Source organism: Lucilia sericata, unplaced genomic scaffold (assembly GCF_015586225.1).
Source record: "Lucilia sericata isolate MDLA Ls3-8-SP2 unplaced genomic scaffold, ASM1558622v1 Contig000120F_arrow, whole genome shotgun sequence".
NCBI classification, from domain to species: domain Eukaryota; kingdom Metazoa; phylum Arthropoda; class Insecta; order Diptera; family Calliphoridae; genus Lucilia; species Lucilia sericata.
In genome coordinates this window covers 255,440-282,644 of record NW_023994152.1, presented here as the reverse complement: position 1 = coordinate 282,644, position 27,205 = coordinate 255,440, and the positions used below count along the sequence as shown (strand labels likewise).

At 32.0% G+C, this 27,205-nt stretch overlaps 3 protein-coding genes across 18 annotated transcripts in view; 2 read left to right on the top strand and 1 right to left on the bottom strand.

Moving 5' to 3' along the window:
* The window catches only part of LOC119600758 (talin-1), a 48,562-nt gene extending 33,231 nt beyond the window's left edge, over positions 1-15,331 (top strand). For 3 of the 6 annotated variants that reach the window (XM_037951252.1, XM_037951251.1, XM_037951255.1), the window contains exons 4-18: positions 2,203-2,596; positions 2,746-3,144; positions 3,205-3,396; positions 3,490-3,568; positions 3,630-4,133; positions 4,203-4,291; positions 4,566-4,654; positions 4,986-5,102; positions 5,188-9,778; positions 9,843-10,033; positions 12,027-12,143; positions 12,224-12,739; positions 13,219-13,893; positions 14,372-14,973; positions 15,042-15,331. In XM_037951252.1, coding sequence (XP_037807180.1) covers positions 2,461-2,596; positions 2,746-3,144; positions 3,205-3,396; positions 3,490-3,568; positions 3,630-4,133; positions 4,203-4,291; positions 4,566-4,654; positions 4,986-5,102; positions 5,188-9,778; positions 9,843-10,033; positions 12,027-12,143; positions 12,224-12,739; positions 13,219-13,893; positions 14,372-14,973; positions 15,042-15,273 — 8,529 coding nt within the window. In that variant the 5' untranslated portion in view covers positions 2,203-2,460 and the 3' untranslated portion in view covers positions 15,274-15,331. Of the gene's footprint in view, positions 1-2,202; positions 2,597-2,745; positions 3,145-3,204; positions 3,397-3,489; positions 3,569-3,629; positions 4,134-4,202; positions 4,292-4,565; positions 4,655-4,874; positions 4,898-4,985; positions 5,103-5,187; positions 9,779-9,842; positions 10,034-11,023; positions 11,783-12,026; positions 12,144-12,223; positions 12,740-13,218; positions 13,894-14,371; positions 14,974-15,041 lie in introns of those variants that run through there. The other 3 variants (XM_037951256.1, XM_037951257.1, XR_005231163.1) reach the window with 3 other exon arrangements.
* A 2,884-nt stretch (positions 15,332-18,215) lies between these two features.
* Positions 18,216-19,999, bottom strand: LOC119600769 (isovaleryl-CoA dehydrogenase, mitochondrial). Its single transcript, XM_037951276.1, has 3 exons — positions 19,665-19,999; positions 19,460-19,585; positions 18,216-19,403 (listed from the first exon to the last, which is right to left on the bottom strand). Exons 1-3 carry the CDS (start codon positions 19,889-19,891, stop codon positions 18,488-18,490), a joined length of 1,269 nt encoding a protein of 422 aa, XP_037807204.1. The 5' UTR covers positions 19,892-19,999; the 3' UTR covers positions 18,216-18,487.
* A 1,755-nt stretch (positions 20,000-21,754) lies between these two features.
* Positions 21,755-27,205, top strand: part of LOC119600784 — a 38,620-nt gene continuing 33,169 nt past the window's right edge. The window contains exons 1-3 of one of the 11 annotated variants that reach the window (XM_037951327.1): positions 25,292-25,693; positions 25,800-25,993; positions 26,194-26,750. In XM_037951327.1, the coding sequence (XP_037807255.1) occupies positions 26,702-26,750 (49 nt within the window). In that variant the 5' untranslated portion in view covers positions 25,292-25,693; positions 25,800-25,993; positions 26,194-26,701. Of the gene's footprint in view, positions 21,935-24,989; positions 25,700-25,799; positions 25,994-26,193; positions 26,751-27,205 lie in introns of those variants that run through there. The other 10 variants (XM_037951325.1, XM_037951320.1, XM_037951324.1 and 7 more) reach the window with 10 other exon arrangements.

Sequence of the window (27,205 nt, the reverse complement as noted above, 5' to 3'; positions counted from 1 at the left end):
CACACTAGTGTACACATTAAAAAAAATGTCATTAAACCTTAATTAAAGAAATAAAGCATTTAATAAACCATCTTGTTTTACACATACAAAGCAAGAATATTGAAATATTCAGTTGAGACATTAGTCCATCTATATATAAATAGAACACAGACAGAATTTGATAGATATCCTATTACAAAACTCAATGGTTTTTCTTTAAAATAATTTTTTCAAATATTAACCTCAAGACAAAGGAGAAATCGGTAAATATTACAATACGAACGAAAAAGTCCTTAATTTAAAACTTTAAAATTACTTTGCTAACTAACGGACAATTCTGCACACATTTCTTTTAAATCTGGCAACTTACAAAATTACCTTTAACTTTCATTGTGTAGAGATTTGCTCCTTTGGAGAATATAGATACTGTTATAATAATGCAAATTTAGCGTTTTTCTCTAAAAATATTACAGTTATAATGTGAAAAGTTAACAAATATAATAATACATTTCTGACTCTAAATCATACCCTAAACCTTAACAACACTGTTCGTCAAACTAAATTTTGATTTCTATTTAAGGGAGTAAAGAGGAAAGTTTGTTTTAAGAGCGCATGCTCTAATCCTATAGAGAGTTTCATACACCACAGATTTGTTGTTTTTAGCACATATAATTCTTACAGAAATCTAGTACTAAACATACAGCATCCCCTAAATAAAAATCAAATAACACAGATTCAAACGAATCTTTCGTTTTTTTCTACAATCCATAAAAACTATACCGCTTTGTTAGTTAAGCTTAACTAAAAGGGATTTCAGTATTATTTGGGTGCGTTAGCTGTGAATACATGTTTCAATAATAATAAATTGGGAAAAAATAACAAAAAAAAGAACTTCCACAAACAAAGTGCTAAAAAGAATACATATAAAAAAAGTTGTATAAATTATAAAAATAAAAAAAAAAATACAGAAAATATTGTAAAAGTGAAAAATATGGCAAATTTTAAAAGAAAAAGTAATTATATTTTAAATACAGCTACAACTCCATTAACAACAAACTGAAATTCTTAATTGTTATTAAACAAAAATTTATTAAATAAATTTTTAAGCTTTTATAAAAGAAAAATGTTAGTATTGATTTTACTGACAATTTTTTTCCAACCCTATTTTACTTATAAATCTATACCTATAACAGTTTTATTATGCTTTAATAGTACATATTATTAAAAAAAGAAAATATTTATTAAATGAAAACATAAAGAAATTGTTTAACTTCAAACCGGCTTAAAATTTTGGTCAAATATCGATTTTTTTCTTTGTTTGTGTTTAATTTTTAATATAGTTCCACATATTAAAGCAACAACAAACATTTAAATCCAGAAAATTTTTGTATTTTTTTATATATTTTGTTTGTTTCTCTTTGTTCCTACCTCTGCTATAAATCCGAAAACGTTCAAGGGTGTTGAACTATTATACTGCATATTTCTTTATGATTTTTTTTCTCAATGAGAATATATCTATGTCCATTATTTCTCCATTAAATTGGAAAATATACATCACCCAGCCAGCATAAAGCTACCCAACTATTCATTCTATTCAACCATTACAATTGTTTGTTTGTGTATGTATGTCTGAGTTTAGCAAACATACAGTAGTAGTAGCAGTCGGTCGCCTTACACTTGTGTTTCCACACATTAAGGGTGGAATCTTGAACCTCTACACACTATACAATTTACTGCATGATTATACTTGGAAAAAAACCGTTTTGAAATCGATGTTTATTCTAGTGCTTATGGAAAAGTTGAAAAAAAAGAAAAACTCACACACAAAAAAGAAAATCTGTGTCATATTAACGTTTGCTTTTTTTAAGTACATCATATTTTCTCTCCAGCATATACACTGAAAGAAATATTTAGTTAGTTAAATATAAATTAAGAACAATTGCTAAAACTAGGTTAAAACTATCAATCTTTTACCATAAAATAACTTAAAGGGATAACATATTATAGAGGGAGTAGAACTTCATTAGTCCATCTAATAGGATATAGACATATAGATATCCTCAAAGACCTTTAATGAAATGCTGTTAACAATTTATTTTTTCAAACTAATTCCCTAGATATTACTTTTAAACTTTATCTAAAAAACTTTTTTCTTCAAGTGTATTCTCAATTATTTTTAAAAAATCGTTTCATCTTTTTTTTTTTCTCTTTTATTATTTGCAGTGCCTTTTATTATTATAAAGGGAAGAAGAACAAGAAAATCGTCTGCCTTCGAATTATTTATTATAGTACCAAGACGACCAATACAACCACCACCACCAACACTACCACTCTCATTATTATCTTCATCATCATCAAAGCTACTTTTTCTATACAACGAATATTTTCAAAGAGTATTTAACGACGAACCAGAAGAACTAGATAAATTACTAGAAGAAGCAAAAAACCAAGACGACCAAATACTAAAGAAGAGAAATAAAAATGTCAACATTATCGTTACGTATACAATTGGAGGGTGGACGTGTAACGAAAACCATACAATTTCATCCCAATACAACAATATTCGATGCTTGCAAAATAATCAGAGATAAATTTGCTGAAGCTGTTCAGGGACAACGTAAGTACTTATAATAAAACAACAACAACAATAACATCAACACATACAAAATAAATCAATAATTGTTATTAAAAGTTCTATAAAAAATATGTTGATTATAATTAAATAAAAAAATATTTATATCGTTTTCTTCGCCCCCTACTTTACAGCTAGTGAATATGGCCTTTTTATGCCAGATGAACAGACTCAACAAGGTGTTTGGATGGAAAATGGCCGCACCTTGAGCTATTATATTTTACACAATCAGGATACACTGGAATATCGTCGTAAATTGCGTACTCTTAGAGTTCGCATGTTGGATGGTGCTGTTAAAACCATTTTAGTAGATGATTCACAACCAGTCTCCCAACTGATGATTGTGATTTGCACAAAAATCGGTATTACCAATCATGACGAATACGGTTTGGTACGCGAAGATACCGAATCGCAAAATGAAAATTTGCCCGATAATAAATTTGGAACCTTGACTTTGAGACGAAAAATTATGGAAAAGGATCGTGATACCAAAATGGAAAGTTTGCGTAAAAAATTAAAAACCGATGATGAAAGTAAGTTGAGCCTTGAACAGTTGTAAAATATTTAAAATTAACATTAAATATTTATTTTAGTAAACTGGGTTGATGTGGGTAAAACTTTGCGCGAACAAGGTATTGACGAATCCGAAACTGTACTGCTGCGTCGTCGATTTTTCTTTTCCGATCAAAATATTGATTCACGTGATCCCGTACAACTGAATTTGTTATATGTTCAAGCACGTGATGCTATTTTGGATGGCACACATCCGGTTACGCAAGAAAAAGGTAAATAAAACTAAATATTACATCAATGCAATTAAACATACACTTATCATTTTCCTAACATTTAATTTCCCTATTTGTTATATTTTATTTTAGCTTGTGAATTTGCTGGCATACAGACCCATATACAATTTGGTCCTCACAATGAATCTAAACACAAGCCTGGATTCTTAGAGTAAGTTCATTGGCCCAATTTTACCTTTTAGATAGTATCTAACCGCTTTACCTTTTTACAGTTTAAAAGACTTTTTACCACAATCATATGTGCGTGTTAAAGGTATCGAAAAGAAAATCTTTGCCGAACACAAAAAACATGTTGATCTCTCCGAAATTGATGCTAAGGTCTTGTACACCAAAACCGCCCGCGAACTGCCCACTTATGGTGTAACCTTCTTTTTGGTCAAAGAAAAAATGAATGGTAAAAATAAACTAGTACCACGTCTATTGGGTGTAACTAAAGATTCCGTTTTACGTTTGGATGAACGTACTAAGGAAATTTTAGTTTCATGGCCTTTGACCACTGTTAGACGTTGGGGTGCTTCACCCAATACATTTACACTTGATTTTGGTGATTATGCCAATCAGTATTATTCGGTGCAGACCACAGAAGCTGAACAAATTGTTCAGTTGATTGCTGGCTACATAGATATTATATTGAAAAAGAAACAGACCAAGGATCATTTTGGCATTGAGGGTGATGAGGGATCAACTATGGTCGAAGAATCTGTGGCACCTTCCAAGTAAGTTTTAGCACAAAAGCTCTCTTTAGGCTTTCAAAATATTCATAAATTTTCGTTTTTCGTTAACAGAGCTACGTTTTTGCAACATGAAACGAATAAAATCGGAAAAATTAACACAGAATCGTTGGCTCATCCTGGCATGATGAGAGCTGATGATGGTAAGTGCAGAATATTTGAAATTTTCTTTAGACATTATTTTAATAGAAAATCACTCAACAAAATAAGTGATTTTTTATGTCTTTAAAACTTATATTTTAATTTAAATATTTGCATTTTGAAAATATAAGTTGTAACAGTAATTTGGTTATTGAACACACGGTTCTCAAATGAGTGTAAAGTTTTATTTTGTGCTTTTTTTGTAGCTTTGTGATTATAATTTTTATATTTTATTTTTATTTTAACAATTTTTTATTTATTACGTATATTCTTTAGGCGAAAAATTGTATACTCAAGGCGAATTACAAACAGTGCAATATGGCGCATTTGTTGGGCAAGTTAACCATGCCCATCAACCGCCCACGGTAAGTGGCACTTTTTTATTTTCATTTATGCATACATTTCATTAAGAATTTTAATTTTTCTTTTTAAGTTGCTCATTAGTATTTTACTTTCGACACTTTTTATAATGATTACAATTAGTTTTTTACATAAATTCTATTTTTGAAAATATAATTCCTTTAACTAACAATCTATCTTTAAATATTCTCTAATTAAATGCTGCAAATTGTTAATAAAATGAAGGCAAAATTTCAAAGTTTCACAGAGTAGGTTTTCATTATACTTAAAAGCAAAGTTAACATGAATTTCATGATTAATTCACCAACTGACTGTTTTATTTTTTATTTTTTTTAGTCTAAGGAAGTACGTATTAGTTCTGTGAATCTGACGGAACCACAAAGAGCTCTATTGAGTTACATCTCAGCCGGTCAAGAAATATTAGTTCGTGCTGATGAAGAGCTAAGAACTAAGGTAAGAATCATAATCAAACTCATTAGCAGTTTTAGTAAAAAGTAGTTGTTGTTTTAATACAAATTATATAAACTTTGATATTCAGGCTCCCATCCAAGATTTTGGTAATGATTTACGTTCCATTGAATGGCGAGAAAATACTCTCGATACTTCCAAGCAAGCTGTTACTAGTCATGTGGCTACCATGAGTGCTGCCACTGCACAAATCATTACCGCCACTCAACAACCTGATGAGGTAGATACTGAAGCCATTTCGGCCTCGGTTTCTCAAATCGCCCAAACTATTCCTGAAGTTACAAAGGAAGTACGTTTAATAGCGGCTCTAATGGAAGACGATACCAATGGTGATAAACTATTGGAAGCTGCTCGCAATTTATGTACTGCCTTTAGTGATTTGTTGAAAGCAGCCGAACCAGAAAGCAAAGAACCACCACAAAATCTTATCAATGCTGCTAGTCGTGTGGGTGAAGCCACCACTTATGTGCTTAGTACCATTGCCGAAGAAGAGGTACCTGAAAATCGTGACTTACAAGACATGCTCTTGGGATTGGCCAAGGCTGTGGCTAATACTACTGCTGCTTTGGTATTGCGTGCCAAATCCATTGCTGCCAGTTGTGAAGATGATGAATCACGTAATCGTGTCATAGGAGCGGCTAGTCAATGTGCTCTGGCCACAAGCCAGTTAGTAGCATGCGCCAAGGTCGTAGCTCCCACTTTACATAATGCCGCCTGTCGTGAGCAATTAGAGGGCGCCGCCAGAAATGTTGCCCGTGCTGTTAACAGTTTATGTGAGGTATGCAATGAAGCCACTAATGATCCCAAGTTAAAGAATGACTTGCTGGCAGCAGCTCGTGATGTGTCCAAGAGTTTGAGTGACATGTTGGAACATGTCAAGTTGAGTTCACGCGAATACGCCAATCGCAGTAGCCAAGAAATGAGTCCCGTTGAAAACGTTATTATTGGTACAGATATTCTAGTGTCTTCCAATGATCCTCAAGAGATGGTAAGACATGCTAAGACCTTAGGCCAAGCCACCGCCCAACTTATACAAAGCATTAAGGGAGAAGCTGATCAACAACAAGATGCTGATATGCAAAGACGTCTTCTCTCAGCAGCCAAACAATTGGCTGATGCTACTGCAAAATTGGTAGAAGCTGCACGTTTGTGTTCTAGCAATCCCCATGATACCGAAAATCAAAATGCCTTGCGTAAAGCTGCCGAAGAATTGCGCGAAATTACTACCAGCACTGCCAATACTCCTGCTATTAAACGCAATTTAATTAGACGCTTGGAATACTGTTCGAAACAGGCTGCTTCAGCTGCTACGCAATGCATAAGTGCCGCTCAAAATGCTGTTCAACATAGTGATGATCATCAAACCAAGGAATCCCTATTACAGGACTGCAAAAGAGCTGCAGATACTATCCCGCGTTTGGTAACTGCTGTGAAAACAACACGTAGCCATCCAGACGACTACAATGCTCAATTCAATTTAATTGAGGCAGCTGAACAATTTATTGAACCCGCCATCCAGGTGTCCCGTTCAGCCCGTGCTCTACAACCCACTGTTACAGATATTCCAGCAGCTTCACAGTTGTCCAAGAGTGCTTTGTACTTGGGACAAACTGTTTCTGAACTCAATTCAGCTGCGCAAAGAGCAAGAGAAGCATGTGGTGGTCAAGAATTAGAATCTGCTTTGGAGGCAGTACGCAATTTACATAATGTCTTAGACGACACACGCAATGCTGCCCAGTCGGGTGCTTTAAGACCTTTGCCGGGAGAGACCGTAGAAAATACAGCCGAACAATTACGTAAATCTGCTAAGAATGTGGGAATTGCTTTGAGTCGTATGATTTCTTCGGTTCTACAAGGACAACGCATGTATGCAGGCATTGCTGGTAGAGATACTGCTCTAGCATTGGGTGATTTCACAAAGAGTGTTCATGGTGTGGCTGCCACTACTAACAACGCCCAAGTCATTGATTGTGCTGATGATGTAGTGTTGAGTTCGGCTCGCCTTATCGAAGAGGCCCAAAAAACTTTACAAAATGTGGGAGATCCAAGCGCTTTGACTCAGGCTGGACGTGACGTGACCGAAGCACTTTCGAAAACAGTCGATTGCATTCCCGGACAGCGTGAAGTTGATCAAGCCTTACGTAATGTCAGCGAGTTAAGTGAAATTCTCTCGATGAGTGAATTCCCACCATCCAATCGTAGCTACAACACTTTGCAAGGAGAACTGAAGCAAGTTTCCGAAAATCTAAGTTCGGCTGGTGGACAAATCGTACAGTCTTATGCCAGTCCTGCCCAATTGGCAGAATCAAGTGGCAACTTTGCAACCAATTATCGTGATTTACTCTCGGTATCCATGGAAATGGCTGGTCAAAATCCCGATGAAGTTGTACGCTCTGAAATGATTGATTGTCTACGCAATGTTTCCACACAATCCTGTTCACTACTTTCCACAGCCAAGTCCGTTGCAGCCGATCCTGGTCAACCCAATTCTAAAAATCTTTTACATGCCGCTGCTCGCAGTGTAACCGAAAGTATCAACAAGTTGGTCGATGCCAGTATTCAATCTGCTCCTGGTCAAAAGGAGTGTGACAATGCAACACGCAACATTGAAGCCCTAAGAGTTCTTTTGGACTATCCCCACGAGCCCGTTAATGATCAAGGTTATTTCGATTGCGTCGAATCGGCTACTGCCAAGTCACGTAATTTGGGTTATGCCTTCTCTGAAATGATTACTAATGCCAAGCAATCCAATCATGCAGAATTTGCCAAATCCGTTAACAACGTTTCTGATTCCATTCACGGACTCATTGAATCATCGGCCCAAGCTGCTTACTTAATCGGTGTTTCTCATCCTAGCAGTATAGCTGGACGTCCTGGTATTATCGATCAAGCTCAATTAACCTGGGCTTATCAAGGTATTCGTCAACATTGCGATGTTGTCAGCAGTCCGCATTCAACGAAACAACAAAAGATTTCGGCTCTTACTGTTATTGCCAAACACACTAGTTATTTGTGTTCCATCTGCCGTCAGGCTAGCATGAACACCAATAATCCAGTAGCCAAGAATGAATTTATCGTATTGGCCAAACAAGTTGCCACCGCTACCTCAAACCTTGTACAAGAAATCAAGGCTATTGAAGACGATCCAGCTCAACCCTCTAGAGCTCGTTTAGTTGAACCTCTATTGGAAGCTGTCAAGGCAGTACGTCAATACGCCTCCAGTCCTGAATTCATTTCAATTCCCGCAAAAATCTCCGCCGAAGGTAAAAAGGCCCAGGAACCTGTTTTAAATGCTGGCAGAGGAGTAATTGATGGTGTTATAGAAATGGTAAAGGCTGCTAAATCTTTAGCTCTGTCCCCCGACGATCCTCCAGTATGGCAAAAGCTATCGAATGCGTCTACTCCAGTTTCCGAATCTGTTAAACGCTTAGTCGATAACATACGCGAAAAGGCTCCAGGTCAAGCACAATGCGATCAAGTTTTACAAACATTGGGCACATGCATGCGTGAATTGGACAGCTGCGCCATGGCTGTAAATGCTCAAGGTTTATCACAGCGTCGCGACAACAATCTACATGGTTTTTCAGGTCAAACATTAAATTCTGCCGCCGAACTTTTGGATAAATTAGAACCAATTCGTTTGGCTGGCAAAAACAATGCTGAGCAATTGGGGCATGCTGTGGGAGAAATTTCTCGCTATGTAGTGCCCATGGTTAATGGAGGCATTGGTGCCTGTACACACATCGTTCACACCAATCAACAAATGAGTCTAATAAATCAAACAAAGTCTGTTGTGGAAAGTGCCCAAAACTTGGTTCAGGCTGCTAAGGAATCAGCTGGTAATCCCAAGGCCCTCCATGCTCATCCCAGACTCGATGAAGCCATTGAAAATACCCGTGAAGCCATACAAGAACTTAACCAAACTGTAGAGAAGATTAATGCCGAAACCGGTATTGTAACCGGTCTCATGGAGCAAGTAAACCGTGCCATCACACGTTTAACAGACAAACGTCAATCGCTATTGAACGCTTCCTATTCCGATACTTTTGTGGACTATCAAACACGTATGGTTCAAACCGCTAAGGAAATCGCTAGATTGGCAAATGAAACCAATGCCAAATCCTCAGTAGAACCACAACTTATGCCTCAATTGGCGGTTGAAATGGCTAAACAATATACCCAGCTAACACAAGATTCTGTAGGAGCTTCTACTACCACCACTTCACCAGATGTGGCCATGCGCATTAGAAACACTGTTATTGATTTGGGACGTTCTGTTAGTTCAATGATTCAAACCAGTGCAGGCGGTGCGCGTGTTGGAGACTCGGCCCATCAAAATGAAATATCTCGCAATGCCCGCGAAGTTTCTGAGAAAGTAGCACAAGTTTTGGCTGCCTTGCAAGCAGGTTCTCGTGGTACTCAGGCCTGCATCAATGCCGCCCACACCATCTCAGGCATTATTGGTGATTTAGACACTACAATTATGTTTGCCACTGCTGGTACATTGCATTCGGATAGCTCGAGCAGCTTTGCCGACCACCGTGAGCATATTTTGCAAACAGCTAAAGCTTTGGTAGAAGACACTAAAGTTTTAGTCACAGGAGCTGCTGGTACACAAGATCAGTTGGCAAATGCTGCACAAAATGCCGTCACAACAATAGGTAAGTGTCACTAATCTTAACTAACACTTCTCGAAATCTAACTAGTGTTTATTTGGTATAAAAGTGCAATTGGCTGAAGCTGTTAAACATGGAGCCTGTTCTTTGGGTTCTACCCAACCAGATTCGCAAGTCATGGTCATTAATGCTGTCAAAGATGTGGCCTCTGCTTTGGGCGACCTTATCAATGCCACTAAATTGGCTTCCGGCAAACCCATTAATGATCCCTCTATGCAAGACCTTAAAGAAAGTGCCAGGGTAAGTATTTCCGCTTCCGTTTGGTTTCTTTAAATTAAAGGGTTTTTTTAAGATTAAAACTGAACTGAATAATTGTTTTGTAAGAATAAACCCTTTACTTAAAAAAGCTTAACAAACTACTTAAGTGTAACGCTTTAAATGTCGTGATTTTGATTTTCACCAATTTTCACTGGTTGTTTAATTTAAATATAATAATCATTTACCAGTTTTTCTTTATTTTTTATTTTTTTTATATATGAAAAAAGGTATTAAAATGGTACTTTTGCACTACCCCTATTTGGTATTAAAGACTTTTTATGTAAATGTTTCTTACAATTCGAGCGAGTATGGCTTTATATCACAAAATTTTCTTTTAAATTTACACTAATTTATTATAGAATCACTAGCGCACGCATAAAATTAAATCATTAAAACAACTACAACAACAAAATTTGCCATCAATGTCTGTACTATTTTTTTAACACAAAGTTTTTGTTTTGTTTTTAATTACGACTAAGGGTTTTCAAAATGACGCTCTCTAAAAAGAGTTTGGAATTTTAACAACATTTCTTAGGCAATATCTAACAGCTGTGTATCTAAACAAAATAAAAAATACATAAATAAATAAAGCATTTCATTGAAGGCTGAAGGTTTGGGCTGTCTGTAATCTTTTTACGCAATTTCTGCTGGTGCTGCTGCTTATGTTTTACTCCTATTACCATCTACTACTACTACTACTATTCTACCTTTATTTACTCGTACTACTACTGCTATCTTTCTTCTTCTATTGTTATACTCCTGTACAGATTTCTTTCTTTTTAACAATTTCCTTCTATTTATGAAAAATTTTAAATTATTCGGCATTTTTCAAAATTATTAACGTTTTTGTTAGCACTCTTTAATGATAAAAAAGAATTGAATTGACATGTATATCATCTGAAATTGATTTTGATTTTAAAATTCTTATTTTTTTTATTTCATTATTCTTGTTTCAATTTGTTTGTTATACAGACGCTTAAAGAATTGTGCAAATCTGCCGCTATCGAAACTAACCACATAAGCCAGCAATCATCAAACTATGGATATTGAGCGTGTCTTTTGTCTATTTGTTTCCTCCATACAAAAAAAAAATATATATACATAAAATGCCATCTTGATAACATTTATTTTTGGAACGCAAAAATAATTAGGTCTTCAAAAAAAAAAAAAAAAACAAAAAAGAACAAATTTACGAAAATTTTAAATCACTTTGTTTGTTTTGCCATAACTTTCATAATGTCATTTACATTACATAAATACTATGTTTAATGCTTAACGATACACTTAATTAGATTTAGATTACATATTACAATTTTTGTACACCGTTTAGCTTTGGTTAAACAAATGATTAAAGATGCTGTGGATGATAGAATCTAAAAAATAGGAAAGAAATTAAATTTGTTTTTCAAACAAAACTTCGGACAGTCTTATAACTTCTAATAACTAAACATTGACAAAACGTAAACAAATTTCTTGCACAATTAATCTTTACTTTGAAAAATAATTGAAATATACGAAATTCTTATTTATGTTAATACAATTTAGAATTTAATTGACATTAACAAGTTTTCTATTTTCAACAAATAACCTCTGAAGTGACATATTGTAAAAGAAAAGCCATATTAAATTTATAGTTTTTTACATCAAAAGTACAACACTCGGATAATCTAGTCGTTTTTTTTTTTCATATAAAAACTACAGCATCTATTAATCTTTGTCACTTGAAATAAATAAAAATGAAACGATTTGAAAACAAAGTTATCTATTCATTTTTTACTGGTTTTTTTGAAAAGTGTTTGAAGTCTTTATACCTCGTTAAACAAGTATGTAAAATCGGCCATATTTACATACCAATAAATATAACGACGTTACACTAAAGTAGTTAGATAATGTTTGTCTTTAGCTCAAATATTTTAATAGAAAACAAATCACAAACAATAAAATGAACATTTTTTGCAAAAAACGCACAAATTAGGTAATGGTTTTGAATGTTTCGTCACTATTGAAAACCGTCAAAGCTGTGGAGGATGAACACACACGTGGTACAAGGGCCATGGAATCCACTGTTGAAGCCATATCACAAGAAATTAGAGTAAGTTTTAAACAACAAGATCTCTTGTTAAAAAAAAAAAAAAAAAACAAAATTTAATTTCCTCTTTATTAATTTTAAAGGCTATGCACTCACCACCACCAGCCGGCAGTGCTCAAGTAGGTCCTGAGGATTTGATACGTGTCACAAAGAGTGTTACTTTGGCCACAGCTAAGGCTGTTGCTGCTGGTGCTTCCAATTTGCAAGAAGACATTATGACGGCTGCAAATTTGGGTAGACGTTCGATATCGGAAATGTTGTTGGTCTGTCGTTCGGTGGCCTGGAATTGTGCTGAAACCGATGATTTAAGACAACGGACTTTGGAGGCTGGTGCTGCGGTAGGTGAATCCTATCGTGAACTACTCAATGGCATTTTACACAACTGTTCGGCTGATGATCGTATGCATTTATCAAGACGTGTTGCAAAATGTGTAACAGATATGGTAGCTATGGCACGTCTTCTAAAGGGATCCGATTGGATTGATCCTGAAGATCCTACAGTAATAGCAGAAAATGAACTATTAGGTGCTGCTGCTTCCATCGATGCGGCTGCTAAAAAATTGGCTTCCCTACGTCCTAGACGTAATGATGATGTTAAGGTGAGTTTGTTTACATTTCATATTACTTTCATATTGTGGTGCTTGGTGCAAAAAATAATAAAAACAACTTGTAAATCATTAATAATTAAACTCAAATCATGTAAATATTAATCTCCATTTTAATGCGTTTAATCCTTATACATAAACATACATATGTATTGTATTTCTTAAAAAAATATGTGGTGTTTTGTGAATGTGCTTCTATTTTACTCCAGCTGTCGTCTTAACCTTCAAAATCCGATTGATAGTTCCAGTAAGATATGTTTGATATTCTTGGTTGTTATAATTGTACTTTCACCCAGGAATCAAACATATTATTACTGTGATTAATCTCTAAAACAACTAACAATAACATAAATCATCAATTATATTAATTATACATACAATTAACAATTCTAATTGTTTAACAAATTCCTAATTAAATAATAAAAACTGATTTTAACAATATACTTTTGTTGTTTGCTCTCTTTTCCCTTTAGATTGAACTTGATCAAAACATGAAGTTCGATGAAATGATTTTGGAAGCTGCTAAAGGTATTATGGCTGCCTCGTCTGCCTTGGTAAGAGCTGCCAATGCTGCCCAACGAGAACTTATTGATCAAGGCAAAGTAGCTAAACGTCCCTTAACCTCCTCCGATGATGGCCAATGGTCTGAAGGTTTAATATCTGCTGCACGTTTAGTTGCAGCTGCTACCCACAGTCTAGTGGAAGCGGCTCAGAATTTGGTCAGAGGAGTGGGCACCGAAGAAATGTTAATATCAACTGCTAAACAAGTGGCTGCTTCCACTGCCCAATTGCTTATTGCTTGTAAGGTCAAATCGAATCCCAACTCTGAGGCAGGTCGCCGTTTACAAGCAGCTGGTAATGCTGTCATCAAATCCACCGATAATTTGGTTAGAGCTGCCCAACAGGGTCTGGAAGTTGAAGAGGAGCGTACTTTGAAAATTAACACCTCCATGGTAGATGGTATGGCCCAAGAAATCAATGCTCGTTCGGATGTTTTGCGTATGGAGAAACAACTTGAAGAAGCCCGCCAAAAACTCGTACTAATTCGCAAAGTGCGTCAAAAGAATGTTCAAGGTCTCACCACCGATGAAAGTGATTCGGAATATGCTCAATCTGCTTATGGAACTCTTAACAAGAGTCACAACAATGTATGATTATATTTTTTATATTTAAATATCTTAAATAATGTTTAAACTATTTGTACACGTATTTATGTTTTAAGAAGTTTTTCTATACACACAGACTTAAAGTATTCCAAACAAAATTTATTTTCCAAAATCCAGGTTTCACATATTTTTCTATTTCAAATAATCCCTAATACAAAAAATTGGTGTAGAAAAACTAATACAGGGTTCTAGTAGGTTTTGTAGAAATTTCAATAACCAACTACTTAAATCAATAGCTAATTCTTATTTAATAATCTTAACATTATGACTTCCCTTAAGGAAGTTGAAATATTTGTATAATTCTATGTTCAATGTCTCCCTTCCTTTTCACAACAAACAACACCGACAGCGGGCGAGAACAAATCATAGTGTAGTTTTTTGTTTAAAATTGTAAATTGTGTTAACAAATTAACCATGTCGAACTAACAAAAACAACTTCATAATTCTATTTCAAATTTAGACACTTAATCGTTCGGGCTTCTATGGTCAAATGGAGGCACCTGCATCACCAAGTTATATGAGTCAACAGCAACAACAACAATCGAAACATCATTACAATTATGCCACAAATCCACAACACTTCCATCATCCAGGTGCCGTCTCCCCACCACCCATGAATCACAGCCAGTTGGACAATGATACAACTGCCTTCCCACCACCTCCTCCTCCCTTGTCTACTACTATTTCTAATATGCAAACCGCCACTCATACCTTTAGATCTAATCCCAAACTAACCGCCAATGCCGTACCACGTCCCTATCCCGGCAGTCCGGTGACAGCCAGTGGTACTAACGGTGGTGGTCGTCTCTCACAACCCAGTAGTCCTCTAACACCTACTAATAAATATTCACAGAACTTTGAACAATCTGCATCACTAAAATCCACTGTCACTTCTCAACAACAGCATACAGCCGGCTCCTCGAACCTCAATCATCAGGTCAATCGTAATTTAGAAGCCTGTGTACAAGATTTACACGACAAAACCTTTGGACAGGGTGGCGTTGTGCAAATAACAAGCAGTAATACATATCCTGGTCAAAATTATGAAGGCTATACCTCAAGGTAAGCATTGATAACGTGGAATCTATTCCGACAACAAATGAAAATCAAATAATAATTTTCAATTTCAGATACGAAACTCGTAATTATGATAAATCAAGTGAGTTAGGAGTAAAACCCTTAGAGTCCAGCTTCAATCAAATGAGCCTTAATACCGAGTCCGGTAAAATCAGTCTCATTGATCAGGGATCCGAACGTTTAACCTCAATGACTCAACGTGTTATGGAACGTAAATCATACACCACCACCTCAGAAACAAGAACAGAAAAGAAAACCGAATCACACAGTTTTCGCATGGACTAAGAGGAATGGAAATAAAATAGTTTAACTTAAAATAAATTTTAAAAACAAAAAAAAAAAACTAAGGATATAAAACAAAATTACTGTTTGCCAAAAGTGCTTTTTAAGTATAACAAATTAGTTTACGATAATTCTATATAAATCATAATTATTATCAGACCTGGGATAAATGCATTAAATGTGTTAATGCATTAACAATTTTTTCTACATTAAAAAAAATTAATGTTAATGCAAGTTTATTGCATTAACATTAACATGGGTACATTTAATGCATTAAATTTGCATTAACATTAAATATTTTTAAATTTAATGCATTAATTTTACATTAACATTAAATATTTGTGAAATTAATGCATTAATTTTGCATTAACATTAAATATTTTTGAATTTAATGCATTAATTTTCCATTAACATTAAATAATAAATAATAAAATTAATGCATTAATTTTCCATTAACATTAATGTATAAAATAATTTATAAAAATAAGAATACAGCGCTAAAGACCTCGGTCTAACTAAATTCAAGTAAAATTGAATGTGTTAAAGTCCTTTCTAATAAGTCCTATATTCGATAATACATATTAGAAGAATAGTATCACTTCCCAGATATTCCTTTTTTAGTTTATTTTGTCTGTGGAATCTTATATAAATATCATATTTAAAACACACAAGTTTGAATGGAATATAGGAGTTATTAGAAAGGACTTTAACCTATTTAATTTTAGTTGTATTTAGTTAGATCGAGGTCTTTTGTGCTGTGTTTTTATTTATGTTTATCAATTTTTATATATATTAATGTTAATGGAATATTAATGCATTAATTTTATTGCTTATTTAATGTTAATGTAAAATTAATGCACTAAATTCAGATATATTTAATGTTAATGCAAAATTAATGCATTAATTTTAAAAATATTTAATGTTAATGTAAAATTAATGCATTAAATTCAAAAATATTTAATGTTAATGGAAATTTAATGCATTAAATTTTACAAATTTAATGTTAATGCAATATTTTTTACATTAAATTAATTTTTGTTTAATTTAATGTTAATGCAAAATTAATGGAAATCGCCCAGGTCTGATTATTATTTTATTATTTTTTTCAAACATACATTGTAATGCCAATGTTTTTGCCAATAATTTGAATGTACTAATACTAATAATTGATAAAACATAAAAATACTATTTTACTAACTTTTTCTAATAATTATACTAATTAAACTAAAACTTAAAATATACATAACTATGATAAATCTAAACAAATAATATAATTAATATTGTATTGTGTCATTTAAAATGTATTTTTTTTTCTTTGATTTTAAATTTCAATCTATTTGTATTAATAATTATTTAAATTTTAGTTTATTTTGTGTTAGCTACATGCATGTTTATTTAAACTTTTTAATGTCATTTTAATTTAACATAATGATTCTATATGTATAATTTTAACTGAAGCCAATTATGAATTATTTTTTATACATATAGACATTGATTGATTCGAAGGTGGAATGAATGTCTATATATTTTTTTCTGTATATACATATACATCTGAATTTCTGGTTTATGTATGCCAACATTTTATATACTTACATGTTTGTATGTATTTTTTATGTTTTTTTTTTCATTGTGTATAAATAAATAATATTAATTAATAATAAATATGTCTTGTAACCAAAAAATTTTTAAAAAATCGTTAAATATTTCTTATTTGCAAGATTATAATAGCTAATAGTTAGGTAAGTACTCAAAATATATTTTTGCATACATTTGTATATGCAACTCGAGAGTTACATATGCAATGGTAGAAACAAAGGCAGCAATCTCCATGAGTCACTCAGAAGTTTGCTTGGCAAATTGCATCCAAAGTTTTGATTTGAGATTGTGAGTGAAATGGAGATTGCTGCCCTCATTTATTTCAATAATGCCGTCGCGCCAAAATTAGCAAACTACAAAAAACATTAACATTAAAGTTTAAAGTTATATACAAATTTATAAAATTGATAAAATATTATGCAAAAAGTAAGAAACTGTGAAATCATTATTCCATTACAAATGATGTGATTCGGTTCCAGAATTAGATAGTTAGTATGTACTAATTTTATAATGTCAACCAGGAATGGACTAGGGCTAGGCTATTAACTAGTTTATTTACTACTATGTACACAAGTCTATTGAATAGTATGTGCAATAATCTGTTGGCTAGTTTATAGACTAATCTATGGCTATTCCTTGAACTAGTTATTATTTAATTGATTAGTCTATTGACTGTTTTGCAAACTATTATATGGTCTAGGCTATAGACTAGTAGCCTATGAACTAATATTTGTACTTGTCTACGTACGTATGGTTATAATTCCTAAACTTCCTTCTATACCTCCTTCGTGGTATTATTTTTAACCACCCATTGAATATACATAATTGGTTTAATAAACAATCTAATAATGTATTAATAAAATAAAATTATTATTGCTTTGTGTTAATTAAACTTGTCTGCGATGAAAATTGCGTCAAAAAAACGAAAGTTTTTGCAGAATGAAATATAAAGTTGCCTACTAAAAGAAATGGTTAGTCAGTTAAAATCGAATAGAAACCGTTCTTTGGATACTCTACCAACTAATCAGAATCTATTTCAACATATGTATCCTAAAACAAACAGGTTTCTTTCAAAATCAAATTGCTAGTTATTGGTCTAAATTAAAACAAATACAGCTATTTACAAAACAAAACGTTATTGTTTGATTCTTGTTTTAACTAACTTGACTTCTGTTCACACCCCATGCATTTAATTATATATGATTTGAATATGTATAATATTTAAATGAGTCACATTGATTATAGACAATTTTTCGGAAGTTATGCAATCAATTTTATTATCAGAGAAACTGAGAAATGAGAAACTGTTACTTTATACAGCCAAATATTAGAGAACAAAGACAGTTATATTTTCTTTTTTGCTAGATTTATTAAAAAATATATATTTATTTAGGTTACTTTAAAAGTACATGATTATTATTTGTATGTATAGATAGGTCGGTATATTGTTTATATAAAAATTACCAATAAAAAAATAAAATATGAAAATAAATGCAATATGTCATAAAGTATCACCAGTATAAAAAAATGCAGTTGAACTATATAAAAATACATACATGTATATAAATGCAATAATAAACTTTGTAAAAACAATCTAGTTATTTAACAGGATCGTTGTAATCTACTTGTATTCCAAATTCAATTGACGACCAATGAGCCAACGTCTAATTTCGGAGGTACCAGCACCGATTTCATACAGTTTAGCATCACGCATAATACGACCAGTGGGATATTCATTGATATAACCATTGCCGCCCAAAATTTGTATAGCTTCCAAAGCAATTTGTGTGGCCTTTTCGGCACAATACAAAATAACTCCAGCGCAATCCTTAGAGCTATTGTGTCCAGCATCACAGGCACGAGCCACACTGTACAAATAAGAACGGCAGGCACTCAAGGTGGTGTACATATCGGCCATTTTTCCTTGCATAAGTTGGAATTCAGCAATAATTTTTTTCTGTTTACGTTGATGGGCATATTCGAATGAGGTATCAATGGCAGCTTGCATTAAACCTACTGGACCGGCAGCCAATACAAGACGTTCAAAGTCCAAACCAGACATCAACACATACACACCTTTATTCACTTTACCCAAAATATTCTTTTCTGGTACCTTCAAGTCTTGGAAAACAAGTTCACAAGTGGGACTGCCACGCATACCCAATTTATCGAGTTTTTGAGCCACACTGAAGCCCTCGGAGGCGGTATCAATAATGAAAGCTGTAATACCATGACCATCGGCGGGACTAGTGCCAGTTTTGGCATATACAATCAAAGTATCAGCCACAGAGCCGTTGGTGATCCAGAATTTGGTACCATTCAAGACATAGTAGTCACCTTTCTTTTCAGCCTTCAGTTTCATGGAAACAACATCAGAACCGGCACCAGGTTCAGACATGGCCAAACCTCCAATATGCTCACCACTGCACAATTTAGGCAAATACTGTTCTTTCTGTTCAGGAGTAGCATTCTTAGTCAATTGGTTAATACACAAATTGGAGTGGGCACCATAGGATAAGGCAATACCGCCAGCAGCTCTGTAAATGGAATAATAGTAATTATTCTTTTATAAAGGAAAAATCGTTTTACTTACCTTGAAATTTCTTCCATAATAATGCAATGATCCAAGTAAGTGCCACCAGTTCCACCATAATCAGGTTCTGCTGTAATACCTAAGAAACCCAAATCGCCCATTTTCTTCCAGAAATTGCGCATTTCTCTATAAAAATTTAAAAAACACATTTTTCACATGCTCACTACTTCCTACTTAATATTCCGGCTCTTAAACTAAAACTTACGGGAAATCGTCATTCTTATCAATATCCTTGGCGAAGGGAGCCAATTCTTTTTGGAAAAAGTTAAAGGCTGTTTCTCTTAATTTTTGCTTTTCCTCATCCAAACCAAAAATCTGATCATTGATGGGATAGTGGGACATGCATCTTGAGGCAACAGCACTTTGAGGAGCAACAATTAACTTACGGGTCAAATGGTTACCCAAGGACTTTGCGGCCAAACGTAAAGACATGTTTACTTTCTTTCTTTACTTCTACTTAATTAATAATAATAAAGGAAATGTTTCTACTCCTACTCCCACTGCGAGGGAAAATAAAAAATAAGATTATCTAACACTTGATCATTAACATATTGGTGTTGCCATATGGTTTAAAAAAAATAATTTTTGATTTTAAAATTAAGAAAAATAAATCATTTGTATTAAATAATACAAACTTTTTTGTTAATAATGAAATTAAGCAATTAATTTGCTTAATTCTATCATTCAACATAATTGACAACTAATTTTAATATAAATACAAATTAATATTTAATAATGATCTTAATGTTTTAAACAATATGGCTGCTCTGTTGTTTAGTGAGATGTGTTTAGTAAGCACTAACATACAGTATATGTAAAAATATAGAATCACTTACCCAACAGGTGGTCGAAGTCCATAATTTGAATTAATATTTAAAAAGTAACACACATTACAGTATTTTAACCTTTATAACACCTCCAAACTGATAATTTTTGTTTAAAATATTTTCAGATTTATGTAAATTTAAAATTGGTCATAAAATCTACATAATTTTCTTTCAAATTTTGAATGTTTGATCTGATTTTTTAGATAGATAGATAGATAGATAGATAGATAGATAGATAGATAGATAGATAGATAGATAGATAGACATATACATAGATAGATAGATAGATAGTATTAAAGGTTTTTACCGGAAAAAAACTTTCGGAGAATCATTTGAATGTACGCAAAACATATTTGAGTCGAATTTTATTCCGATTTCATTATTAATTCATGAGTTATTTACGATTAAGTAATTTTCAGATTAGGGCTTTTTATGGAAGCAATGGTCAATTATAGACCGATCCGGAAAAAATGTCACTCATTGATTTGTATATACATAACATACTCGTGTATCGCCTAATTTTATCGCGATATCAGTAATGGGTTATGGTAATGGTAACGATTAAGTGATTTTCATAAGGACTTGATATGAGAGCTTTGGCCAATTATAGGCCAATCTGGAAAACATTTTATATGGAAGCTTTGGACCGATCCAGGATTTAGTTCATATCTCCAAATACTTAAGACTTTTTTCCGATTTTGTAAAGTTTTTGTTAAGATCTTTTAGGTCCAACATATTCCTGCGTTCTCACTAATTCATAAAGGCGTCGTTTATTGAAAGAAATGAAGTTTATTTGCATTCTTGCAATTGAACTTTTTGCAACATTAACTTTGCGGCAGCAAGTCCTAATAACTGCCGCATATGATAATGAACTTGAACATTCAAACGAACATAAATGGGCATACATGCTGTGAATCAGCTAAAAAGAAACAACTTGTTCTAAAAAGTGATTCAAAAATGCCAACATAAAAATCTATTCAGACAATGTTGTGTGCAACATAAAAATGCAAAATGTAAATATTTGCTAAAAGAACAATGAATAACAATGTTTTGTAATCTTGTAAGAGGATAAAATGGAAAAAAAAAAATAAGAAAACAAGTGAAACACCCTTAGAATGGGTGAATAAACCATATGAAAAATAAGCATATATAGAGAGACAATGCCAATCATGATGACGGCGATAATCATGATAAAAAGACCAACTACTAAACTGATAAAAAAGATGCACTTTAAATTTGTATTTTTTTATATTTTTTCCATTGCACTTACAAAGAAAAATCAACAATAATACAAATTGCGCATGACTCTACAGTGTGTTGTAAGTAGAATTTTACCGGTGGTTTACGACGAAAAGAAAAACCCATTATAATCAAAAGCAACATTAACATCATACGCCGGGTAAATATAAAGTGAAACCCAATTTAAATAGTTTTAGGCTTTTACAGTGACATGATGTCAAAATAATTATAATCATCAAAAAAAAAAAAAAAAGAACAACAAAGAAATAAATAATAATTTAAAAGAAAAGTAATTAGTGTAAAAGTGTTGACATCATTAAATAAAACAGGAAACGGAAATTGTAACAAATAAATAGTGGAAAACATTTTTTTAGCAGTAAACCAAAATTATTATAAAAAAAATTAAGGAGTGAGTAGAATTCAAAAGGCGGGTATAAAAAATAAAATCATTGTATTTTTTATGTGAATGTCAATGTATGTTTGTATTTATGTCATTTAGGGATAAGTGTGTGTTTTTGTATAGAAAAAGGCCATGTGACTAGTGTCCTTGTTGTTCAAGAAACCAAGTAATCCAGCACACGTTTTTCAATGTTGTCTAGTTTCAATTTAAAGGTTTATTCGTTTTTAGTTATAATTTTTGTTTCCTTAAGAACAGTTTTCATTATTTTCTTCCTTAATATCGATGACCTCATAAGTAATTAATAAATCGATATGTGATTTCAAAAGTCTAGCTAAGAAAGAAAACAACACGCTTTTCGAGGTTTCACGAGACGTACACCACGGCCACGTATACTAAGTACACAGGTGAACAATGCCTTTAATTACAAAAGGTGCTAACATTTTCCCTTTTTTATTATTAGTATTCGTTAACACAAACAATAATAACTAAAGCAAACATAAGAAAAATAAATCACAACCTATAGTAAAATTGTTGTTATTATAAAGATATAAATCGATATATTTATTATGAACTTTGCATATTTTTAGGCATTTAAACAGAGTTTTATATTAATTGCCTTAATTTGTATAAAGATTTTGTTATTTTTTTAAAAAGAAAATTTAAACTGAAATCTAATTTTAATTAAACACAAAATAAAATGTCAATAAGTTGAATGAGTTCGTAGACGTTTTTCGAATTGTATTTTTGGCAACAATTTTTTTCTTTCTTGCTTATGTATATATGTACACATATGTATGTATGTGTATGCATTCGTATGTATTGTATTTATCAAATTGTCGATATATGTGTGTATTTTTTTTTTCTGTCCATATGTAATTGATAAAAATATCTTTAAATGTTACATTTTCATTAATTGTGTGTACTATTTATTTACGTTCTGCCATCTATCTTTGTATGTATGTATGTACGTATGTTTAGGTACCCTTAAAGAACTATTTATTTAAAATGTTTCTAATTTACTTTATTGTTTATAAATTACTTCATTGTAAATGCAAACTTTTGCACACATTCGCCATAAAACCAAAAAAAAATACAGATTTACATACTACATGCATATAGACTTTGAGTACAGTGGGAATATTTGAGAGAAAAGTGAAATATAATTTTGAAAATAAATTGTTTTCACTTTGATGTTTTACTCAAATATGTTTGTACACAGAAAAAATTAATTTTAAAAAATTTTCAATTAAACGATTAATCAAAAATTTTAAAAGGGTTCAATTCATTTTGTATTTGATTCATAAAAATGTATAATCAAATACGTATTTAACAACAACAAAAATAGAAAAAAATAAAAATTTTGTGTACGAAATCAATTATAAATAGTAATTGAATATACAATTTTTGTTATAGGTTGAACTTCAAAAAATAAAATAATTAAAAACGAGGTTTTGGTAATTGAAATCGTTTTTCAGTTTTTTCTGTGTATGTATTCTCTCTAAGTATACTTGTTATATAATTCACGTTAGTACAAATTACTCATACGCTACAATGACAAAGGGACTCGATAATATACATATTATGTAATTAAATAATAAAGCCATATTGCTCATACGCTCCATTGGCAAAAGATAACATTTGTAGATATTTATTGGCATGTTTCACGTTTGCGAAATCTTAACTTAGGCCAGAACAGAAAACTATTTTTTTTAACTTTATATGGAAATCATTAAGGGTATATTATATGGGAGGTAGGGGCAACTATGGAGTAATCTTCATCAAATTTAGTAGAAAAATTTTCGTTTCTATAAAACATGATAATGTTGAACTTCGTCACTATAGTGGTATTACTAATGCAGTTATGAGCGTTGAAGTCATTTTCTGTAGGGGACCTTATATGGGGGTAGGGTCAATTATGGTTAAATCCCAGCAAAATTGAGACTACTCCGCAAACGCGTTTAAATAGTACTCCTCAAAGGTCTAGGACTGGTCCAAAACTAATCCAAATATATTGAAAAAACATACTTCATTTAACATTGTAATGTCCTAGGTGAGGACCCCGTAATCCATCGCAGTAATCCTAATCCATAACTAGTCCCTTGCTTAAATTATGGGAGTACATGATCCGCAACATGGTCTTATGTAATGCAGGCTTTGGGCCATGTTGTTTTCAAAAACGACAACGCTCGGCGTCATGTTGCAAGTCTATTAAGATCAAAGTCCAGCCTTATTTTCCTGATATTACCCCGTTGCACTACTATTTGTTCAGAACATGGTATCAGAAATTTCGTCGATTTGTTCTTGGCCTTGAAATATGTTTTTTTGCATTGGAATACATATGGGTCATTTAGTACAAGACTGGTATAATCCAAAATTCGGGGTTTTTGAACTGAGGGCTACAAAACATCGGTCATACTAATATACTGCATTTAGAGGAATAATTTCTATAAATTTAAATATGTTTAGAGTTCTTTTCTGAAAAGGAAAATATATGGGGTTTAGTTATAAAATTAGCCAGATTCCCTACAGGCTTTACAGTAATACGACAAAAAGACTAGATGTACGGACCGAAGATTTATTTGTATTGCAAAGGGAAGGACACGATGTTCTTCTCCTAAAAAAACATTCTTTAAAATGTTTCTTTCTATTTGACCACTGTACTTATTTACATATATGACGCTATAGGGTTGTCAAGTGTCGCAGTTTATTAACTGTACAATAAGTACGTTTTATTTATAAAACAACAGCAGCAACAACAAAAACAAATTAAATTCGAATGGGTACTCAAGTAACAGTAAATCTGAATAAATTGCTTACAATTACAGCAGTAATAGCAACAGCATCTGAAACAATGCTTGCCAATTACAACAATAATTGTCAATAGAAAACAAAAACAAACGATAGCAACAACATTAAATTAGTATATTCCAAAAAAAAAACATGAGAATTTTCTATACTTAACAAGACTTGAGAATAAAAAAAAAAAAAATGCAAAATTGGAAAAGTAAAGAATTTAAAGAAAATTGAATAAACTGCAAATATACGAATGAGTATTATTTGTATTAAATTGATTAGCATACAGTTGAAGTGCCAACCATCATGGCAGGCAAACATTAGCAATTCGCGGACGCACAAGTTATTATTTAGTGAGCGATAAATGGATGGATGGATGGCACATCAGTACAAACTTAGGGGTCTTTAAAAGAGTATGTCACTGTGTGTGTATACGTATGTGTGAACGTCTTAGAGGCCGGCAATAAAAAAAGTGAGCCGAAGTGAACTAAAAACGAACGACGTGTGGCGGAGCAAATTAAATTTTCAGAAGAAAACAATTTTTACCGTGGAACACACTTTCGAAAATACTTGGTTAGTCATTCAGAAGGTAGAACTCGTTAGAGCGACAATTCCGATTAGCCAAAAAAACAAAAACCGATGGATTTTGTCAAACATTGCTAGTCAGGGACAGTTCGGAAATAAAAATACATCATACTTCTTTCTGTTATAGTGAATATGATGTTGAAGAGTGTAGTAATAATTTCATTTTATTTTAAAATACAAAATTAGTGCGAGTAATAGTGTAAGAAACATTGAGAGGAAAAGGTGTTTAAGCAATTTGTACCGGTACAATAACAAATTTAAATTCAATAATCATTGCAAATTATATAAAAAAAAGATTCAAACACCTTTTTTCCCAACGACTTGAGTTTTTAAACAACGACTTTATAACGAATATTATTTGAAAAGCCCAGTGTGTAAACAATTGTATGTGTATGTGTGAGTTTTTAAAAACAAATACATGCAATATAATTTATTTAAGAAAAAAATATTATTATTATTTAAATACTTAAATACTTTAAATGTGTTATTTTTCCAGTGTCTGGGTGTCTGAATGGTTGTGTGTTTGTGTATGGAAAAAAATAGTTATGAGAACTTTTTTTTTATTATTTTCAAACGTGATAGAAACGGCAAACAAAAAGCTTCATTTGTTAAAAATTTAGTAAAAGCATTTTAACCATCGTTAGAATAACAACACATTAGTTAAATAATCACATAGAATAATAACCAATAGTAATAAAAATTTATATTTTTCAATATTTTTTTGTGGCCTTTTATTATTTTCGCTCAAAAAAAATTTCCTATTTAAAAATTTATTTTGTTGGACAAAATAAATATATAAAAATCTACATGTACATATATGCATAAATATATAAAAAAAATATTGAAAATATATAATGAAATTAAATCATCTGGTTAAAAATAACTAAAAGAGAAAAAAATATATAAAATATACACAAAAATTCAAAAGAAACAAATTTAACGGAAGAAACGGAAAATAAAATTTAAAAAAAATATAAAATACGAAAAAGTGAAATAAATTTTAAAAATTAACATACACAAAACACCAACAATACAACAACAAATTTTCAAAATACTAAAGAAATAAATAAAAAAATATATTTAAATTGTGTATAAAAAAATTGTCATCAAAATTATTTTATAGATGGTGGATGAATGGTGTTTGCATGTGTGCAAAAATAATAAAAAAACAAAAAAATAAAAATCACAAAAAATCACATACATGATTGACGTAAAAGTAACGAATTATTTTTCATTTTCTTAATTTTTCTAATAAAATTTTATGCGGGTGCTGTTGTGTGTCTGTAAAAACACACACAATTTTGAAAAACGAAAACAAGAAAAATAAAATTAAGAAAAAAAACAAAGAAAATTTAAAACACAACGGCTCCTTATTAAAAAGAGAAAAACTGCCACAAAATGGAGGAGGCTACCACTAGTAACGAAACCAAGGAAACAAAACCTGAAGGTAATATTTAAAAAAAAAGAAAGTTCTATTTAACAAATTAAACTTCGTACCTTTTGCGATATATATTTTCTAAACAAATGTTAAATAGAGGTCTACGTGCTGATTTTTAAAGAATTTTATCTTATCGCAGTAGAGTTGTATAGATTGATTACTTTTCATTTCTCCCAGTTAACGTTAAAACAATTATATATACATATATAAAAAAAAACAACAACTCATTGAAATGGCAAAATATACCGCATTAAGTAATAACATTTATTTATTCCGTTAGTGAAAAAAAACTAATAATTTTAGTTAATGATTTCATTCATAACTATGAGATATGAGAATAAAAATGTTTGAGATTGAAAGGGTCTTGCAAAAATGTGCAATTTTTATAAATAAATTCTATTCTAATTATGTTTCATTTTGTTGTTTTTCTTTTTCGTATATAAATATGTATTTAAATTAATTAG

What these genes read in the sequence shown, in the direction of transcription:
- LOC119600769 (XM_037951276.1), bottom strand. Translation starts at nt 19,891, where the DNA reads ATGTCTTTACGTTTGGCCGCAAAGTCCTTGGGTAACCATTTGACCCGT. An exon ending in GATAAGAATGACGATTTCCC is followed by an intron (nt 19,586 to 19,664) that starts GTAAGTTTTAGT and finishes AAATTTTTATAG; the next exon opens with AGAAATGCGCAATTTCTGGA. An exon ending in ATTATGGAAGAAATTTCAAG is followed by an intron (nt 19,404 to 19,459) that starts GTAAGTAAAACG and finishes TTCCATTTACAG; the next exon opens with AGCTGCTGGCGGTATTGCCT.